Source organism: Bos grunniens, chromosome 10 (genome assembly GCF_055505025.1).
Source record: "Bos grunniens cultivar Pamir isolate PY7600 chromosome 10, Bosgru_T2T1.0, whole genome shotgun sequence".
Lineage (NCBI taxonomy): Eukaryota > Metazoa > Chordata > Mammalia > Artiodactyla > Bovidae > Bos > Bos grunniens.
In genome coordinates, this window is record NC_141174.1 from 67,671,209 (window position 1) to 67,689,680 (window position 18,472).

Consider the following 18,472-nt stretch of genomic DNA (forward strand, 5'->3'; position numbering starts at 1 on the left):
CAACCCAGGGATCGAATCCAGGTCTCACGCAATGCAGGCGGATTCTCTACCAGCTAAGCTACAACTATAGGTTTCCATCAAATCCTTCCGCGCTGTTACTCCCATCCGCTGCCTGGATGAGGGTATTGCTTGTCTGTGAAATCTGGCACACTCCAAAGGCCCTCCGGGTCGTCGCTCTCCCGGAACAGAAGGGGGCGTCCCTGAGCGCGGGCGAGAGGTGGGTGGGGCGGAGAAACGGTAGAAGCAGGGATTGGGTGAAAGAGACAAGAAACCTAACAGCGGAAGTCCCGCCCAGGCTGGGAGAAACTTCCGGCTCCAGCGGCTTGGGGCTTGTGCTGACGGAGCGGAGCCAGCAGCGCCAGGATGGTGCTGCTGGAGAGTGAACAGGTATAGCCAGAGCTGGCCGGCTGAGGGACCGATGCTGTTTGGGGCTTAGCTCGGGACCTCTGTCTCGTTCTTCGGGAGGGACAGGGACTTGACGAGGCGGGAAGGGGGTTTGTGGTTGCCTAACGGGGCCGGGCTTGTTGTGTTCCAGTTCCTGACGGAGCTGACTAGGCTCTTCCAGAAGTGCCGGTTGTCGGGCAGCGTGTTCATCACCCTGAAGAAGTGTAAGCAGCTGTGGACGCGGCAAGGCCTTCGGAAGGGGGCTGGGAGGCCGAGCGAGACCCCGGCCCGGGTGCCCAGAGACTGGGAGCCTCAGGCAAAATCTTACTGCTGCGCATCCTCTGCTTCCCCTACCTTCCTCCACTTTATACTGGGCCCATTCAGAGCTGAGGGGCCAGAGTATTAGGGATTGGGGCTGGTGCGGCCCCCAGCACTTAGCCACCTAAGTCAGTTCCGGTTCTAGTGGGCCCCAGTCATGTCAGGGCTGTCCTTGTTGTCAAGGATTCCAAGCCGCGCCATGATTAGTGAGATTTAATGTGCTTTGATATTACAGTGTTACCATCTTGGGAGTAGGAGGTAGGTTCCCAAGATGTGGCCAAGCCATCTATGATAGCAGATAATGTGGCTAACAGAACTAGATCAGTGGAGGTGGATTAGGTATCCTCTTTGTATCCCTTCCCGATTTATTAACTTTTTGTCAACCTGTTAAGTCTGTGACTGTGTTCACCAGGATATATTTTTCATGCAGATGATGGCCGAACTAAACCCATTCCAAGGAAGGGTTCTGTGGAGGGCTTTGAGCCCTCAGACAACAAATGTCTGTTAAGAGCTACTGATGGGAAAAAGAAGATCAGCACTGTGGTAAGTTGGATTCCTAATACTCCTGTTTTGGAGTTTAAAGACTTGAACTTAACTGAGGATGGGTTATATCTGTACCAGGTTTTGTGGGTTTTTTTTTTCTTTGTAAGTTACTAAATAAAGCCTAGTGTGTAGTTCCCCAGCTGTTTTGAAATCAAGATCTTCTTTTATTACCTTGGTAGTAGAAAGCCCAAGAGCAAAATTAAAATGAAGGCGGTAGAAGTCAAACACTTGTTAGAAAAAAATATTAGCTTATCGGTCCTTACTCAGAGTAGTACTGTAAGGAGCAGCTGGCATATTTGATTCCTTATTCCCTTACTGTGCTTGGGCTTCAGTGAACAGTTTCTCGGTACCAGATGCTTTTTACTTTTAAGCTGATTATTCCTTTATCGTTGTGGTTCAGGTAGGAAGCATGTATTATATCAGGCTTTGAATTTGAGTATGTCGCCTGGCATGCTACAGTCCATGGGGTTTGCAAAGAGTCAGACACTACTGAGCATATGGCTCATTGAGTAAGAGTTCTAGCTTTCCCTTTCAAAGTGGAAGTTGAATATGGCAAAGCAAGAAGGCTCCTTGGATCAAATGAATACTTATTTATTCTACTGGGGCAGAACCAGGGTGCCCTCTATCCTATCCTATCAGTATAGGATATTCACGAAAATGTGGGCGATAATTAGTTGATTAATCTTCTATTACCAGTTATCTTGAGATTTTTACAGTAAAGCATTTATGTGGCTTAAAAAAAATAAAGTTGGAAAACTAAGGAATCTTTAGACATAAAATTTCTCTTGTGGTAGCTTGCAGTTTGCTTACATGGGCCTGAATTAATGGAAGGTAGGTTTAAAATAAGATGGGGAGGGTGTAATTTAAATGTATCTTGCACAAAAGATTAAGTTCTTTGACATCTCTTAGACTCCTTAGAAAAAGTCAGTACAATGTGTTTTAAGAGATTTCAACAGAGGCGAGAAGCATAGCTTCTTAAGCAGCCCATGTTTCCCATCTTGGTACAATTCTCAAAGTGCAGAGCTACTTTACTTGTTCCTCAGGCAGAGGAAAGTGGAGTAGAAAAATAGCTTTTAGTAGAAAAATAGGTTTCTCATTCATGCAGTAGGGAGGAAATATTTTTAAAGATTAGGATGTCTTCGTGAGGCTTTTGAGTTTTACTGGGTGAGGCAGATGATTTTTTTTGTGGTAACAGGGGTGATCTTTTCCCCCTTATTTTCCAGGTGAGCTCCAAAGAAGTGAATAAGTTTCAGATGGTGAGTTTCTGGTGTTCTTTGTGTCCCATTTCTTGAGGCAAGAGTCAGCCTAATGTTTAACACTGGGTTGGGTTAAGATTGTGATTTAAGTTCACTGCTGTCCTGTGATGCTGTGTTTTACCAATAGTTTACAAGTAAAAGCTGCCAAGCTACGAATTTTACTTCAACACTGACATTGTCTTTTTAGCTAAATTTTGTCGTCTTAGGCTTCATATATGCTGTACTTACAGTACACTTATGTAAGTCACCTGCAGTCTTCCATTTTTGCTTAAAAAAAAGTAAAACACGTGCAACTCACTAGTGGGTGTTGCAGAAGCTGCTATCATGTGAGGGTGTTTGCCTTACACCAGATTCCTTAGGATACAGGTGTCCCATAGTATTCTATACTTTATCAGTTAGGCTTTCTGATTTTGACAACCCTAAATCCATTACCGAAGTAGGGCAGATGCTCCACCAATTTGCAACTCTTCGCACTAAGGTCACGCTCTGTGTCTTTTAGGCTTATTCAAACCTATTGCGAGCTAACATGGATGGGCTGAAGAAGAGGGACAAAAAGAGCAAGAGTAAGAAGAGCAAAGCAGCGCAGTGAAGGGCACCAGCTCTCCCGCTTTCACCAACTAACCACTGAATTGCTGTTTTTCCTTTGGTTTTTATTTTTGGCCACAAAGCTGAGTTTCTGATTCCCTTATAATGACTGTTTTCATGTGAGTTTAGGGTCATTTTTGGATGGAAGAAGGGCTGCAGTGTTTACAGGGTAGTTCCAAGGAGCCAGTTTATCTTAGATCTGGCTAAGTGGTTTGTGTTGGACGGTTGTATATTCCTGGATAATAGTTTACAGACTCTGTAGCCATCTGTAAAGAGCAGTGTATTATTTAACCTGTATTTATCAGCACTGACCAACTTTTATTCTTTTTCCTACCCCATAAAAAGTTTCTGGCCACAGCTTCTCGTTCTGGAATGATGTGATTATGAATAGGCTTGAGGCCCTGTCTTTTGGTTTACTGGAACTGAAACCTGACAATTTTATTAAAAGTTGTGTTATTTCATGGGTTTCCCAGCTGGCTGTATAATTTTATCATCTTAGCTCCTTTAGCAAATCTGAATGAGTTTCATAACCAAATAAGAGTTTGCTTAACCAGACTAAGGATAAGCTTATTAGAGAATCATCAAGAATAAAGATTCCAAGTTAATGATGATATTTGATTTCTTTATGCCCTTTACTTGGGACATTTTCATGTGCTTAGTATACAGGGCTAAGAGAAGAACAAAGCTGTTTTCTTGTGTTCTAGCTCCATAAACCCTGTAGTGTTAATAGATTTGCAATTAAAAAGCAACAGATATATGAAAACATTTATTCAAAAGATAAATTTATAATATATTACACAGGAAAAACCTACAAAGCTCAGCTTTGTAGGACAGCTTAGAATGTAAAGCTAATTTAAAATTACAATGAATGTACAATGTTTTGTAGTATAAGCTCCTGTCTGTTTGAACAATGCAATGATAGCTCTTTAGGATTAAAATAAGATTCTGTAGTAGTCATCTCTGTAGCTGTACAGGAAGAGCACAGACACCCTGCAAGAGGAGGGAGAAGACAGGATCAGTATAATGGGTAAAGAACGCGGCTGATACTTTATTTTTAGAACACTTAACTGTAGGAGTTCTGTGTAATCAAAAACAAGATGGAAGGCTAGTCACTAAAAACATTTTAGTGTTTGAAAACATGAACAACTGGCATTCTGACAAGGGGACATAAAACATAGGAGTTACCTGGGTGATTAAAATGATAACTGGGATAGCTGCTACTGAGATCACCGTGTTATTGATAAGAGCATGACTGTGATTCACAGTCCTGACATGTATTTACTGGTCACTAACTGCAGTTCTAACATAGCAATTTATTAGTCATCTAACCTCAACAAGACAATAACATATTTGTCACTCTAAAACCCCTTCTTGGGGGAAAAACTCCTAAAAACAAACAATGCCCGCCCCCAATCCCCCCCAGCTTGACTTTTAACCTATACTGAAACCTGCAATGCCTTAGTGATAACTTACTTTTTTTCTACTTTGATGTTATAAATCTCATCACAGACTAATTTGAGGTATCTTTGCTTTGGCAGGCGTGACAGCAGCTGCTTCACAGTTGTGTTAAATGCCTGTTCATCAGCATCCCACTAGGAAAAAATATAGATAAGACTTAACACAACAGGTACTAGGGTTTATTAATTGGCTTTTCCTGGGTCACTAATGAGGTGTCAATGCCATCCCCTCTCTAAGTAACACTGAAGAGATCAGTTACAGGGGGAAAGAACTAGTGGGGAGACTGTGAGGGTTCTTCCTCTGAAGAACTGAATTTCTTTATAAAACTAGCTTACTAGATCCTGCCTAAGAATGCTGCAGCCCCAGTGTGTTAACGTGACTACCCCAGTTATTTCTGCCAACTGTTGACTTTAGGTGAGATGATGTGCACCCGTTTGAGTGGCGCATGAAGCAGTAAATCACCAGTATTGTGCTATATGCTTATTTACCAGACAGGAGAATACCAGTGGGGATGGAGGACAGGGAAGGGGGGAGTTAGCTTATAAGAGAAGCTACAGGATATATTGTACAGCACAAGGAATATAATCAATATTTTATATAAATGGAGAATAACCTTAAAATATAGCATGAAATGTCAGTTCTGGGGCAAAGTTCATTTTTCATCTAACTTAATCTGACTAAATACTCTGGATAGACAACAGTATTCTTTGGTTAGATATGCTGCAAAAATCACATGTAGTTATTCTTACAGTTAAATATTCTTATAGCAAAGGTATATATTAAATTTTTAAAAAAGTTCAGTTAGGCTATTTGATAATAAAGGTATGTACCTATTTTGAAAAAAAGCATATAAAAAAGGACCTACATTCAATTTTTACAGAAAGATCTTCCATATAGTTTTAGTTCTGCAAATGAGCTTCCCTATTTGGAATGAAGGTTTGTTTGAAGCAGCATAGTATAGTGGGCGAGAATGTAGATTCCACTGCTCTGCCTAGGTTCAAATCCTGGCTCTGCAACTCCCTAGTTGGGTGACTTTGAGTAAGATGTTTAACCTCTCTGCTTCTATTCTCCATAAAATGTAAAATAAGGATCTGTAAAAAGGTAACGGTATGTATCCCTTGGGGTTGTTATGATTAAACGAGTTAATATTCCTAAAGTGCTTAGAACAAGGCCTGCTAGAGCTCGACACACAGTAAAAACCCTACGTGTTTGTTAAAAACATCTCTGAAATGTAAAAAAAAAAAAAAAAAAGTGTGATTCCCTCAAAGTATGATTTAGTAATACATATCACATAAAAGAAACAATGCTCCTAAATTCCTGGGACTGCTAGAAAAATACCTCATATCATAAAGAAAATAATGCCACTTTCAACTTTCTTTTGGCAAATCAACAGCAAACTTTGGGATTTTAAAGACTAGTGCAGAAGAGTTCATCTTGCTTACCTCTAATGACAGGAACTGTAAGATTGTTTCTTTGGGTAGATCCACCTGTTGATACACAAAAATGTACATCATGTGAGGGATCCTAAGCAGCACATACTGACTTGTGACTGTGGAGTCACTTTGGATGGAGCAGCATGAATGGGATGCTTCTATGCTGCTTATTGAATTTGGCAGTGATGTGATCTCAGCACTTAGAACTAACACATCACACCGCAAAGCTTTGGCAGCACTACCTGCAAAGGCCTGCAAAGTGAAAGAGTGAAAGTCGCTCAGTCGTGTCCGACTCTGCGACCCCATGGGACTGTACAGTCCATGGAATTCTCCAGACCAGGATATTGGAGTGGGTAGCCATCCCCTTCTCCAGGGGATCTTCCCAACCCAAGGATCAAACCCAGGTCTCCTACATTGCGGGCGGATTCTTTATCAGCTGAGCCACAAGGGAACCCCAAGAATACTGGAGTGTGTAGCCTATCCCTTCTCCAGTGCATCTTCCAGACCCAGGAATCAAACCAGGGTCTTCATTGCAGGCAAAGTCTTTACCAACTGAACTATCCGGGAAGCCTGAAACATGTAGAAAAATGATTTTCATTTTCAGTCCCCCTCCTCCCAATCTTTCAGAGGAAGAAACTAGGAGAAACAGGCCTGTATCCCAATTCTGTTGACAATGAGCAAAAATTTGACAGTGTGGACAAAAGCCATCCTCAGAAAGTTAAAGAAAGTGACTTACAGCCAAAATTTCAATTTCACTGCTTTTCTGATGTAAGTTGGCAAGGGAGGTCTGAAGTCGGGTTTGTACCTAACAAGAAGGAAAGTGTGTTAGAATTCAGAACCTGTCCAATCAACCCATCTTTCTTGCCATTTCAGTTCTTATTCTAGGAAACAATCACAGATGACAAACCAAAGCCTTTAAAAGGGATCCCAAATATTATATAAGGACTTGCTCTTCATCCACCTCAGTAAGATGAGTGTCTAGTGTATTATGACCTCAGGGAAAATGAGATTTTATAGCCTACCTTGATCATTTGTTTGCTAATCCACTTATTTCTATATACTTTTGAACTGACATGTAATAAAAGCTCAGTACTGTAAAACAGCGCATGCGGAAGCAGGGAGATTTTAGTATTAAGCTAAATTTAAGAAGGGGACAGTGACAGCATTGAGAACATGGAACTGAAATATGGTAGATATGAAAAGTGAGTTTCCACCCAACACTGAGAAACAGCCAGGAAAGCTAACAAAATGAGGTAACTTGATCTTTTGTGTCTCAGTCTAATTACATTCCTAAGTAATGGCTACCCTCTCATACCCTACTCCCAAGTGAGGCCAGTGTCCCAACTCTGCTCAGTAGCTTTTCTACGCTGTCCTTCCCTCTGTCCCTTCTATTTGGAACACCCTCATCTTCCCTCTCTGCCTGCTGAAATCCTTCAGGGATCACCTCCACGAAGCCTTTCTTGATCATCCATACAGACACTGATCTTTCTCTCTCCCCCATGTCTGTAGCATACTCTAACACTCATTCAGTATACTTAATTCAGCATCCTAGTACTGATTTTTTTCTATTCTCCAACCATATATATGCTTCTAAGGTTATAAAGTCTTTGAGGACTGTGGCCATGTCACATGTTTTCCATTTTACCTGGCACTTAGCACAGAATCAGGCAAATAACAGATACCAAAAACATGTATGCAGAGAGAAACCTGCCACATGTCTTGTGGAGGATCTCTTCTGCTTTGTTATGTACAACAAAACCAAATGGGATAAGGAACTTTTTGTTTGGACTCAGTAATTCTGACAACAGCTGCTTCCGGGTGCCCACAGTGTATACTGAGGGCTCTTTGGAGGACAAACGGGGCAGAATCTTGGCACCTGAGATGCTTTGTGTTGGTGAAATTTTCAGAAGTCACCAAGTTCAGGAATTGGAAGAAAAACATTTCCAGGAAACTGTTCCTTCATTCCCTTTCTTGTTTTCTTCCTCCTTTGCGGCTCATGTTAGAAAGCCGAGGACACTGACCATGTACCTGAGTCTCATACCGCCTTCGGGTGCTGGCTGACAGCTTTTCTGGGGCGACCACACTCACAATGGGAACAACCGTTGCTCCATGGATTTCAAACAAACCTGAAACAGAGTTTTAGCAGTTATGGCCTTATCTGGTCCCACTTTCTATTACACACCACAGAGCTGGCAGAGATGATTAGAATCCACTTCGGGGTGAGTCTATGGACTGGATTATGTCTAAGCCTTGTTTTTTGTCTCTGCAACTGTCTGCACTGGCCCATAAACCCAGAACCCCAATTATCCCCTAGTAGTTCTGACACTTCTGTCTGGATCACCAGCCTTCCCTCCTTCAGTGGGAGGTGACAAAGGCATAGGGAGGCAATATGAGTCAACCCTCATGAACCTAAGGAAAAAAAAGGCAAGCTTAACATTTCCCAAACTATAATTCTTTAAATTCCTCTAAGTATTTGAAATCTGATGGTGGCAGAAAGCCTGCTAACAGAAATGAACCCAAAAGATTTAATTCTCTTAAAAGTCAAGTAATGTCTTCTCGTGGACTTCACTGGGACATTTCCTTTTCACTTGGGTTGACAAATGTAGTAAAACTAAAGGTGTAACTATCACCACTGTTTCCTCTTGGCTTTCATGAAAACAAATGTACAGCGTGTCTCCAGGGCATTTCAAAATACTTTTCTTCAATCTTCTATATGGGGAAAATTTATCCACATTTGATCTACATAATAAACTGAATCAAAGAAAGATTAAACCACTTGTAAAAATAAGAGACATATCAGGACCAGAAGGGTCACCAAACTCCCAGTGGTTTTTATCATTTTCTAGAATGTAAGTTTCATAGGGATTAATTCTTTTTGGTATAACTAATTGTACATATGTTACTTTAAGAGGATATTACTGATGCAGTGAGTTAGCCACAGTTCTAAGTATTTACAGCAAACATGTACACACACACAAGCATTATTATGTTTAAGTTACAATTAGTAATTATACCTGAAGCATTAGAAAATGATCCCTTCAGATTTTGTACTGTAAGATTATCGGAAGCTTCTCTAAAAACAAGCAAACAAAAACAATTAGAATAAACAGTCACTAAGACAAAAGCAACACATAATTTATAGTGAGCTACACTTAGAGGCTTTCTATTAAATATACTGATATTTAATAAATATTGGTTATTAGTGGAGGAAAACAAAATTTTCACTTAATTATGCTTTTGATTAAGAGCAAATAAAAATTATAAAGGATGTCACTTCAAATTAACATTCTTAGAGACAGCATTCTGATTTATTCAGCTGGGTTTGGAATACTGGCTCAACATAAGAAACTAATTTCAATGAAATACAATGGGTGTTCTTTCTGCTCTCCTCACAATACAAGGAAACATTAGCAATGCCCCAGCTTCATTATGGATGCAACCTTGGTGATCACCCACAAGAGAACACTTAGTAAATGAGATTCTTTCAGAAGCTGTGAATGGATGTTCTTTCAAAGACTGAATTAATTTATAGCCTTTGAGAGACATAATAGCACTCTATCTTGGGAAAACAGGGAAATAATCATTCACATGGAAGAAAGATTTTAAGCCCTTCCCTGCTAAAACTAAATCCCATCTGGCCAGTTAAGTGTCTTAATAATGTCTGCCTGTACTATTACTAATAGTCGCTATTAATTTGTTGACTATTTTTTGTTTTCTAAAGCTCTGCCTTTGATTTGGATTTTTAATCCTAATATCTAGAGGCTTCAAGAACATTATATATATATAATACACACATATATACCCTTAGAAAAAGCCTGACAGTGAATTTATTCAAGCCAGGTGGAGATGGGCGGGGGCGGGGCCAGGTTCAGGGAAGGCATCCAAGCAAGAACATTATTTTATATAAGCCAGGATTTCTCAGCCTGACATTTGGGTCAGATAATTCTTTGCTGGGGCGGAGGTGGGGAGTCAGTCCTCTTCACTATAGGATGTTTAACAGCAGCCCTGGTGTTTATTGGGCTTCCCTGGTGGCTCAGTTGGTAAAGTATCCACCTGCAATGCAGGAGACCAGGTTCAATCCCTGGGTTGGGAAGAGATCGCCTGGAGAAGAAAATGGCAACTCACTCCAATATATCTTGCCTGGCAAATCCCATGGATACAGGAGCCTGGCTACAGTCCATGGGGTCACACAAGTCAAACATGACTTAGTGACTAAACCACCACCATCCTGGTGTTTACTAGATAACAGTAGTAGACCACAACCAAAAATGTCTGCAAATACTGCCAAATGTCCCCTGAAGGGCAAAACTCCGGATTAAGAATTACTGCTGTAAGTCAAAAAAAGTATTAAAACATTTTTATTTATTTATGGCTGTGTTAGATCTTAGTTGCAGCATGCAGGCTCCAGAGCACGTGGGCTCTGTAGTTGTGGCACATGGACTTAGTTGCCCTGTGGCATGAAGGCTCTTAGTTCCCTGACCAGGGATTGAACCAGTGTCCCCTGCACTGCAAGGAGGATTCTCAACCACTGGACCACCAGGGAAGTCCCTCAGTAGAGTACTTTTTTCCTAAGCATAAATAAAAGACTTACAAAATTTAGAAAGCAAGGGAAATGATCCTTTGTAATCCCACTAATCAGAAATAACTATAAAAATGAAAAATTTGGTTCATCATTCCAGACATTTTTCTGTGTATGAACTATATATTTTGGTTGCAACAAAAATGGGATCATATCTTATTTGTGGACATCCTTCCTTATAATAAACAGCTTTATTAGAAAAATAATTTTTAAAGGCTGCACAGTATTTCACTGTATTTACTGTAATTTGAGCAATCTTCTATCATTGAATTACTGTGATATAAGTGAGGTTCCCAAAGTGTGGTTCCCAGAGACCCTGGAGGTCCCTGAGATCCTTTCACAGGGTATTTGCAAGGTCAAAAGTATTTTCACAATAATCCTAATGTTAATTATCCTTTTATTTGTATCCTTTCATTAATGTGTAATGGAATTTTCCATAGACTACATGGTGTATATCATAAGAGACTGAATGCAGAAATAGACAATATAAGACTAATAGTAATAATAAGAATAAAACAATGTAGTTTTTCTACTTATGCATTAGAGATTACAAAAATTAAAACAACAATATCTGCAAATATGTAAAACAATGCTACCTTTCTTACTAAATTTATTTTGTTTTGGAAAATAGTTATTTCCATTAAAACTGTTATTTAGGTTTGCATGTAATGAGTTTATTATTGTTATTTTAGAATAAGTATTTTTAAAATGTTTACATTTTAGTTTCCAACACAGAAATATTGATCGATATAAACCACATAAACGAAGCTCTTAGGGGGTCCTCAAATATTTTTAAGGGTATGAAGTGGTTCTGAAACCAAAATATTTGAGAACTGCTGTTATAAACAATGTGTGTTGATAGACATCTTGGTACTATCCCTTTGGAATAATTTTACTGTAAATTCCTGGAGTGGAATTGCTGGGTGATTTTTTTTTTTTTTTTTTTTAGATTTAAGGCTTTTAACTTTGTTAAATTCCTATGCAGACAGTTGAACCAATTTGCATTGCTATGATGAGTGAGAACTTTTCCCAGAACATTATTATTTTCCAGAATATTAGATCTTTCGAAACCAGTGACAAAACACTACTGCAGTTCACTGATTAACGGACCAAATGAGATAAATGGCAGCTAGACTGTGGTTCCTCAGGCTTTTCAAAATGATAAAATAATCTTTGACGTGTTATGAAGGACAAATGCTGAGAGTAAGTTATGACTAGTTTTACACGGAGTTATATAATTGAGTTATTCAGAAGCTGTACTATGGTTCATTAAAAGTTACCTCGGGGAAAAAAAAAGTTATCCTGACCTGTCTTTATCTCCCCAAAGGATCAAACTGACACTTAAAGTAAATGAATGAAAATTCTATGTAGGCAGCTGCAGCTGGTTTTCTGGTCTTCTGTTTACTACGTTACCTGGTAGTCCTCTCATCACTGACTTTGGTCCTCAGTTTCTGTACAACGTGGTCCACGAGATCAGACTCCGGCACACGTTTCTCTGTTTGCCTGTCCTTCTCAAAAGACTTTACCTTAAAAAGAATGAAACAGACCCATTATTTCTGAAGCCAACAGGCTGAAGAGTACCATAGTAAGACTCTTCAGTCAACAGTTTAGGTTGGTGGCTCTTAACCAGGGGTGATTTTGCTCCCCACAGAGCATCTGGCAATAATTAGAGACATCTGTGGTTGTGACAGTTATGGGGGGTGCTGCTGGCATCTGGTGGGTAGATGCTAGGGATGCAGCTCAACATCCTACAACGGACAGGACAACAGCCCCACAAAGAAGCATCTGGCCAAAAATGTCAAAATGTGGCTGCTGAGAAACCCTGTCCAGATTCAAACAGCTTATTATAGACAGAATTAAAAAAAAAAAAAGGCCAAGACAAACCAGCTCCCATTTCATTTGATTCTTTACATGTTTTCCCCCTTAAACATCCTTGGGTCAGTCACCAAGATTTCTACAACTCCTCCCCCGCCTTTCCAAACCCCAGTCCTGTCATCCCACTTTTATGGTGCCCGTCTGTTCATCTTCACTCCCATGGCCAGTGCCCTGCGTTGGCTTGGGGTAGTCTGATACGCTGCCCTCAGCCGTCCCCAGCTTCAGTTATCCCTCACTCCCTTCCATGTTACATCTCCCTGCAGGTTAATTTTTCTTATATACTCTGATGTTCCCTACTGTCCAAAAACATCCACCGGCTTCCCACTAGCTGCTAAATCAAGTCTGAATTCCCTGGTTGGGCATTTTGGCTCTCTATGATCCAGCTAGAACCATATTCTCCTGCTCAAGTGCCCCTCTGCACAATTCTGCTTCACTCCAAATGGACTATTTGGGGTAATATCGGAATAGTTCTCAGCTGGGCTGCCTCCATCTTTGGGACCACCTACTGAAAGAACTGCCATTACCGTTGTTATTCCTTTGCTTAAAAAGCCTTTTTAGTATCCTGCCCATCCATTGGGGTCCAGCATTAACTGCACCTCCACTCTGAAGACTTCCCTTCTACCTCTGTAGTAATCTCTCAGGTTGAGGAATCCTCAAAGAATTTTCTTGTAGGACTCTCATGGCATTGAGCATTTTCTAGCTCATAATCATGCATGAATGTCTTCTGTTCTCCACCAGATTATAGGATCCTTGACAGCAGGACCTGTGGCTTATATGTCCCTGGATCCCTCATGGCCCTAAATTCAATCCCTTCCACACTGTGAATGCTTAACATGCACTTGCTGAATGGGTGAACATAGTGACGTTTTGCCCTTCAAATATAAAGATGTTGCTGTTTTATATTTATAAATATACATGTATTTATATATATGCTGCCACTAACAGAGGCAGAAGAGTCAAAAGAGCTGGATGAGCTGGAACAATGTACTGAAGTGAACAAGATCACATTTAACAGAGACAAATATGAGGTCCTATCATCAAGCCCTCACTGCAGAAGACTGGTCAGATATGGTGACAACTGTGGGAAGGCCAATGGGTTTCAGCTGATGATGAATTCAAGACGACCAAAAGAACTACATGGTAGATAAAGTTAGTTTACTTATAGGCTGTATTAGGAGAAATATGTTATCTGGATTGAAGGAGTTTACAGACCCTTCTTGTTTAGTCAGAATATGCTTAGAGCACTTGTAGAATTCTAGTATCACATTTAAGGACAGACACTGACAAAGTTAAATGTGTCTAGAGGAGGTTAACTAGGAGGTGAAGGATTTGGAAAATCACTTTATGAGGAATGGCTTAAGTAACTGGAATGTTTAAACCAGGAAAGAGGACACTTAAAGTGGTCCACTGCATGGCAGTGGTCTCCTAAAATTCATGTGAAGGTAGTTAAGAAAAAGAGGAAGAATTAGACTTGTTATTTTGACCATTCTAGAGGCAGAACTAGGACCAATGAATGTAAATTTGGGGAAGCAGATTTTGATTCAAGATTTTAAAATTTGCTCATCATTATAGCAGTGGGTTATGATGCTGTAATTATCCAGCAGAGGCTAGTCAGTCATGTCTTGGTAATATTACAGGAGCAGTCACTGCTCTGGAAGAGGTGTGATCAGTAGGACTAGGGTCATTTATGATTTTGTGACTTATCAAGCAGGCAGGCAGTGGAGACTACAAACATTCCCATGAAGAATTAACTATTGTTAAGAACTACCTTCCTGCTTTAAATGACTAGAAAACCAGACAAAATATATAAATACTGTTTTTCAGAGACTGGACAACAAGCAGTGGAGGACTGTTATCCTGAGAGGAGGGGAATGAAGTGAGTCTTTGAGTGCCCCAGATAACTGTGCTGAGGAAGTCTGAGACTGCAGTGCAGGGAGAAGGAGCCAAACCAGAGGCCAGGAGTCTTGCTGAGCTGGGGAGACAGACTAGAGCTTAGGTAGGCCAGGATGCCTAGAAACTGTGGGGCAGAGGACTGAAGAGGAGAGAGTTACACCCAGAGAAAGAAAGATTTCTGAAGCTCTGCATAGAAGTGCACTCATCTTTGGCAGAGAACTGATCTGTGCATGGGAGAGAGGGAACTATCCAAGGCTGGGGAAACAACCAGCAGAAATGAGTAGGCATAATAATTCCTGAAATCCACAGGGATGGGAATAGTTCTTGTTCTTACAGAGTGGACAGTCCTCATAATACATGGAACCTAAGGCAGAATTCTCCAAAGGACATTGCCTTAGGAGTAGGGCTAAATTAGATCTAGACTAAAGGCTGTCCTAACAAAACTTAAAGGCTGGAAAGGATGAAGCAAAAGTCAAGGATATTTACATCCCTGAACAAAGTCCAGCGGTGTGTAAAGGAACATAAGGGTAATTCCCTGGCTGTCTAGAGGTTAGGATTGGGAGCTTTCACTGCTGTAGCCCGGGGTTCAATCCCCATTCAGGAACTAAGATCCTGAAAGCTGTGCAGAACAACAACAAAAAAAGCAGGGGTGGGGGGGTGGTGGCGGGGGGACATAATAAAACACAGTTCAAAAAAATGTAAACTTCATAATGTCTAATAACTACTCACAAGTTAATAGGCATAAAAAGAGGAAGGAAAATATGATTCATAACCAGGAGAAATTCAGACCAAAATGTCAAGATGATGGAATTAAAAATGACTATTATAAAGAATATAAAGGAAATAAGAACTATGATGAGGGAAGAAATGGAAGACATTTTTAAAAAATGACACAAATATAACTTACACAGATGAAAAAACTTCAATACCTGAAATAGGAAATGCACTGGATGGGATTAATAGCAGATAAGATATTGCAGAAAAGATCAGTGAATGATCCAGAATAAAGCACATACAGAGAGAAAAAGCAATCAAAACCCACAAAAGAACAGCCTCAATGAGCTGTGCTGCTGCTGCTGCTAAGTCGCTTCAGTCGTGGCTGCTGCTGCTGCTAAATCACTTCAGTTGTGTCTGACTCTGTGCGACCCCATAGATGGCAGCCCACCAAGCTCCCCCATCCCTGGGATTCTCCAGGCAAGAACACTGGAGTGGGTTGCCATTTTCTTCTCCAATGCATGAAAGTGAAAAGTGAAAGTGAAGATGCTCAGTCGTGTCCGACTCTTAGCGACCCCACGGACTGCAGCCCCTCCAGACTCCTCCGTCCATGGGATTTTCCAGGCAAGAGGACTGGAGTGGGTTGCCATTGCCTTCTCCCAATGAGCTGTGGGACAGTATCAAATGATTAACCTTCTGTAATCAGAGTCCCAGAAGGAAAAGGGACAGAAAAACATTTGAGGAAATAATGTCTAAATAATTTCCAAACTTTATGAAACTGTAAGTCTACAGTTCAAAGAAGCTCTGTGAATACCAACCATTAGAACATAAAGCATGACACCAAAGCACATCATATTCAAATTGCAGAAAACTAGTGACAGAGGAAAATCTTAAAAAGGTGCCAGAAGATAAAAAGATAAATTACAGACAGGATCAAAGCAGACTTTTAAACAGAAACTATCAGGTCAGAAGACAAGACAATGTTCCAAGAGCAAAAGGAAAACATAAACCATGAATCATATATCCAGCAAAAATATCCCTCAAAAATGAAGGTGAAGTGAAGACTTTCTCAGACTAGGAACAGTTGAGAGAATTCATCACTTGCAGACCTGCACTAATCAGAAATAAGAAATTCTTCAGGCAGAAGGAAAATAAATCAGAATACTGTCTGGCTGAACACAAAGGAATAAACAGTTCCAGGAATGGTAAATATATGGGTAAATATAAAGGACGCGCACGCGTGCTCAGTCATGTCTGACTCTTTGTGACCTATGAACTATAGCCTCCCAGGCTCCTTGGTCCATGGGTTTTCCAGGCAAGAGTACTGGAGTGGGCTGCTATTTCCTCCTCCAGGGAATCTTCCTGACCTAGAGACTGAACCCACATCTCCTGCATTGCAGGTGAATTTTTTTACTGCTTAGCTATAGAGGAAGCCCTATAAAGGACATTCCCTCTTTATTTCAAAAACCTCTGTAAAAGGTAATTGATTAATTAAAACCAAAATACAATGTATTATGAAGTTAGTAACATATTTAGAAAACAGACTGGCAGCAATAGCATGCAAGTATTTGGTTGTAAGGTTCTTATACTACATGTGAAGGCATACAGTAGTTTCTGAAGGCAGAATGTGCAAGTTGTATACTACAAACCCTAGAGAAGTCATTAAAAAATACCACTAAAAATAAGAGTTATAGTCAGTAAACCAGTGATAGAGATAAAATGGAACAAAAACTATTTGATCTAAAAACAAAGCATGAAAAGAGAATAAAAAATGGGAGAAAAAGGAACAGATGGAACAAACAAAACAAATAGTAAAATGGTAGATTTAAGCCCATTTCAATAACTGCATAACATATAAATTATTTAACCATTTCAATAAAAGGCAGGGAATGTCAAAGAGTGGATAAGAAAAGCAAACCTCAACTAATGACTGTCTCTAAATCCAAATTTAGCAGAATGAAGAAAGAAATCAATAAAATAGAACACAAATGAACAAAAAATAGAAAAATCAATGACATAAAAAGCTGGCTTTCTGAAGACAAAATTGATAAACCTCTAGCTAGGGTGATCAGGAAAAAAGAGCGGGGGTGGGGGGAGATATAAATTACCATATCAGGAATGAAAGGGAATATTACTATAGATCCTGCAGATAGTAAGAGGAATATTTGAATACTTAGGTGAAATGGAATATAAACTACCAAAACTCAAGGAGAATGAGGCAATCTGATAGCCCTGTATCTAGGTCCCAGTATTTTTACTGGTGAATTTTAGCAAATATTTAAGAATGAAATAATACCAATTCTACAACAACATTATCCAGAGAACAGAGGATCCAACTCATTTATGAAGCCGAAATCCCTCTGCTATCAAAACCAGACAAAGACATTAAAAGGAAAAAACAGGGAAAATATATTGATTTTTCTCCCTTTAAAAATAGAAATAAAGGTTATGAGGTAATCTATTTATGAACCTTTTTGGTTAAATACAACATAGTAAAATTGGTTAGGAAGTTAAGTAGAGATATGTCTGCCAGGAGTATTAGCAATAGTTATTATTTTTATCTCCTTAGATGGAGAAAGGGAACAAGGAGGAAAATAGTAGAGAAAAAACCTAGTCATAGCTTTGTAATTTTAAGTTCAAAGAAAAGTGTTCAAATTCAGATTCTCTCTTCCTTATTTCATACACTTTCTCCAAAACACAGGCCTAGCAATTCAAAAGGAGAATGAAATAATGGGTTTCCACCCATGGCCAAGGCCAGGACCTCAGTGGGAAGGTTGGGCGTTCCATGGTTAATACAGTTTGGGAAATCTGATTGTTGAATTGTGAAAGATTTCCTCTGGTCTTTACCTTGACGTGGCTTCCTTCTTTATCCGAGACAAGGGCCACGTAGGTGATTTCATGATGTCTGCAGTACTCTTGTAATTCCTCTTGGGACTGGAACAAATAGACACAAAGCACTTGGAACAGCTTCACGTAGTTAAGGAGAACGAAAACACTATGGTCAGTGTGTTCTCAAAGTGAATAACTAAACATGTTGCTCTTATGGTTTATATAAATAAATACTAAGCAAGAAGAGTATAGAATTCAAAGGAGGAATAAGATTTCTTTTGTTTTCTGTGCTTTCACTATTGTTCTAAGGGGCCATATCACTCAGTGTGGTCAGGACATACTGAGAGGTTTTCAAAGCTTCACATCTTGATTGTTGCTAAATATTAATACACACACACACACACACACACACACATGGAAAAGGCCTTTGGGGAAAACAAAGGCAACAAAAGAAACAGTAGAAGGTGAAAAGCAGAACTGAAGTGTAAAGCAAAGAAGCATCAGAACAGAGAAGCCTGCAGGGGACACCCCTGTGCTGGGCTGAAATCACCATTACTGAGCTTATAATTTTACTTTAAGACAGAACACTTCTCGAACAATTTATG

The 18,472-nt window shown here is 40.0% G+C and overlaps 2 protein-coding genes across 5 annotated transcripts in view; one reads left to right on the plus strand and one right to left on the minus strand.

Moving 5' to 3' along the window:
- The first annotated feature begins 332 nt into the window (after positions 1 to 332).
- On the plus strand, positions 333 to 3,547 carry SRP14 (signal recognition particle 14). Its single transcript, XM_086321943.1, has 5 exons — positions 333 to 387; positions 536 to 608; positions 1,133 to 1,245; positions 2,469 to 2,501; positions 3,001 to 3,547. Exons 1-5 carry the CDS (start codon positions 364 to 366, stop codon positions 3,088 to 3,090), a joined length of 333 nt encoding a protein of 110 aa, XP_086178069.1. The 5' UTR covers positions 333 to 363; the 3' UTR covers positions 3,091 to 3,547.
- Positions 3,548 to 3,839: 292 nt separating this feature from the next.
- EIF2AK4 (eukaryotic translation initiation factor 2 alpha kinase 4) overlaps positions 3,840 to 18,472 on the minus strand; it is a 97,177-nt gene continuing 82,544 nt past the window's right edge. For 2 of the 4 annotated variants that reach the window (XM_086321939.1, XM_086321941.1), the window contains 8 exons: positions 17,886 to 18,005; positions 11,970 to 12,082; positions 8,992 to 9,050; positions 8,006 to 8,103; positions 6,714 to 6,782; positions 5,987 to 6,031; positions 4,560 to 4,678; positions 3,840 to 4,076 (listed from right to left, as the gene is read on the minus strand). In XM_086321939.1, coding sequence (XP_086178065.1) covers positions 4,019 to 4,076; positions 4,560 to 4,678; positions 5,987 to 6,031; positions 6,714 to 6,782; positions 8,006 to 8,103; positions 8,992 to 9,050; positions 11,970 to 12,082; positions 17,886 to 18,005 — 681 coding nt within the window. In that variant the 3' untranslated portion in view covers positions 3,840 to 4,018. Of the gene's footprint in view, positions 4,077 to 4,559; positions 4,679 to 5,322; positions 5,636 to 5,965; positions 6,032 to 6,713; positions 6,783 to 8,005; positions 8,104 to 8,991; positions 9,051 to 11,969; positions 12,083 to 17,885; positions 18,006 to 18,472 lie in introns of those variants that run through there. The other 2 variants (XM_086321940.1, XM_086321942.1) reach the window with 2 other exon arrangements.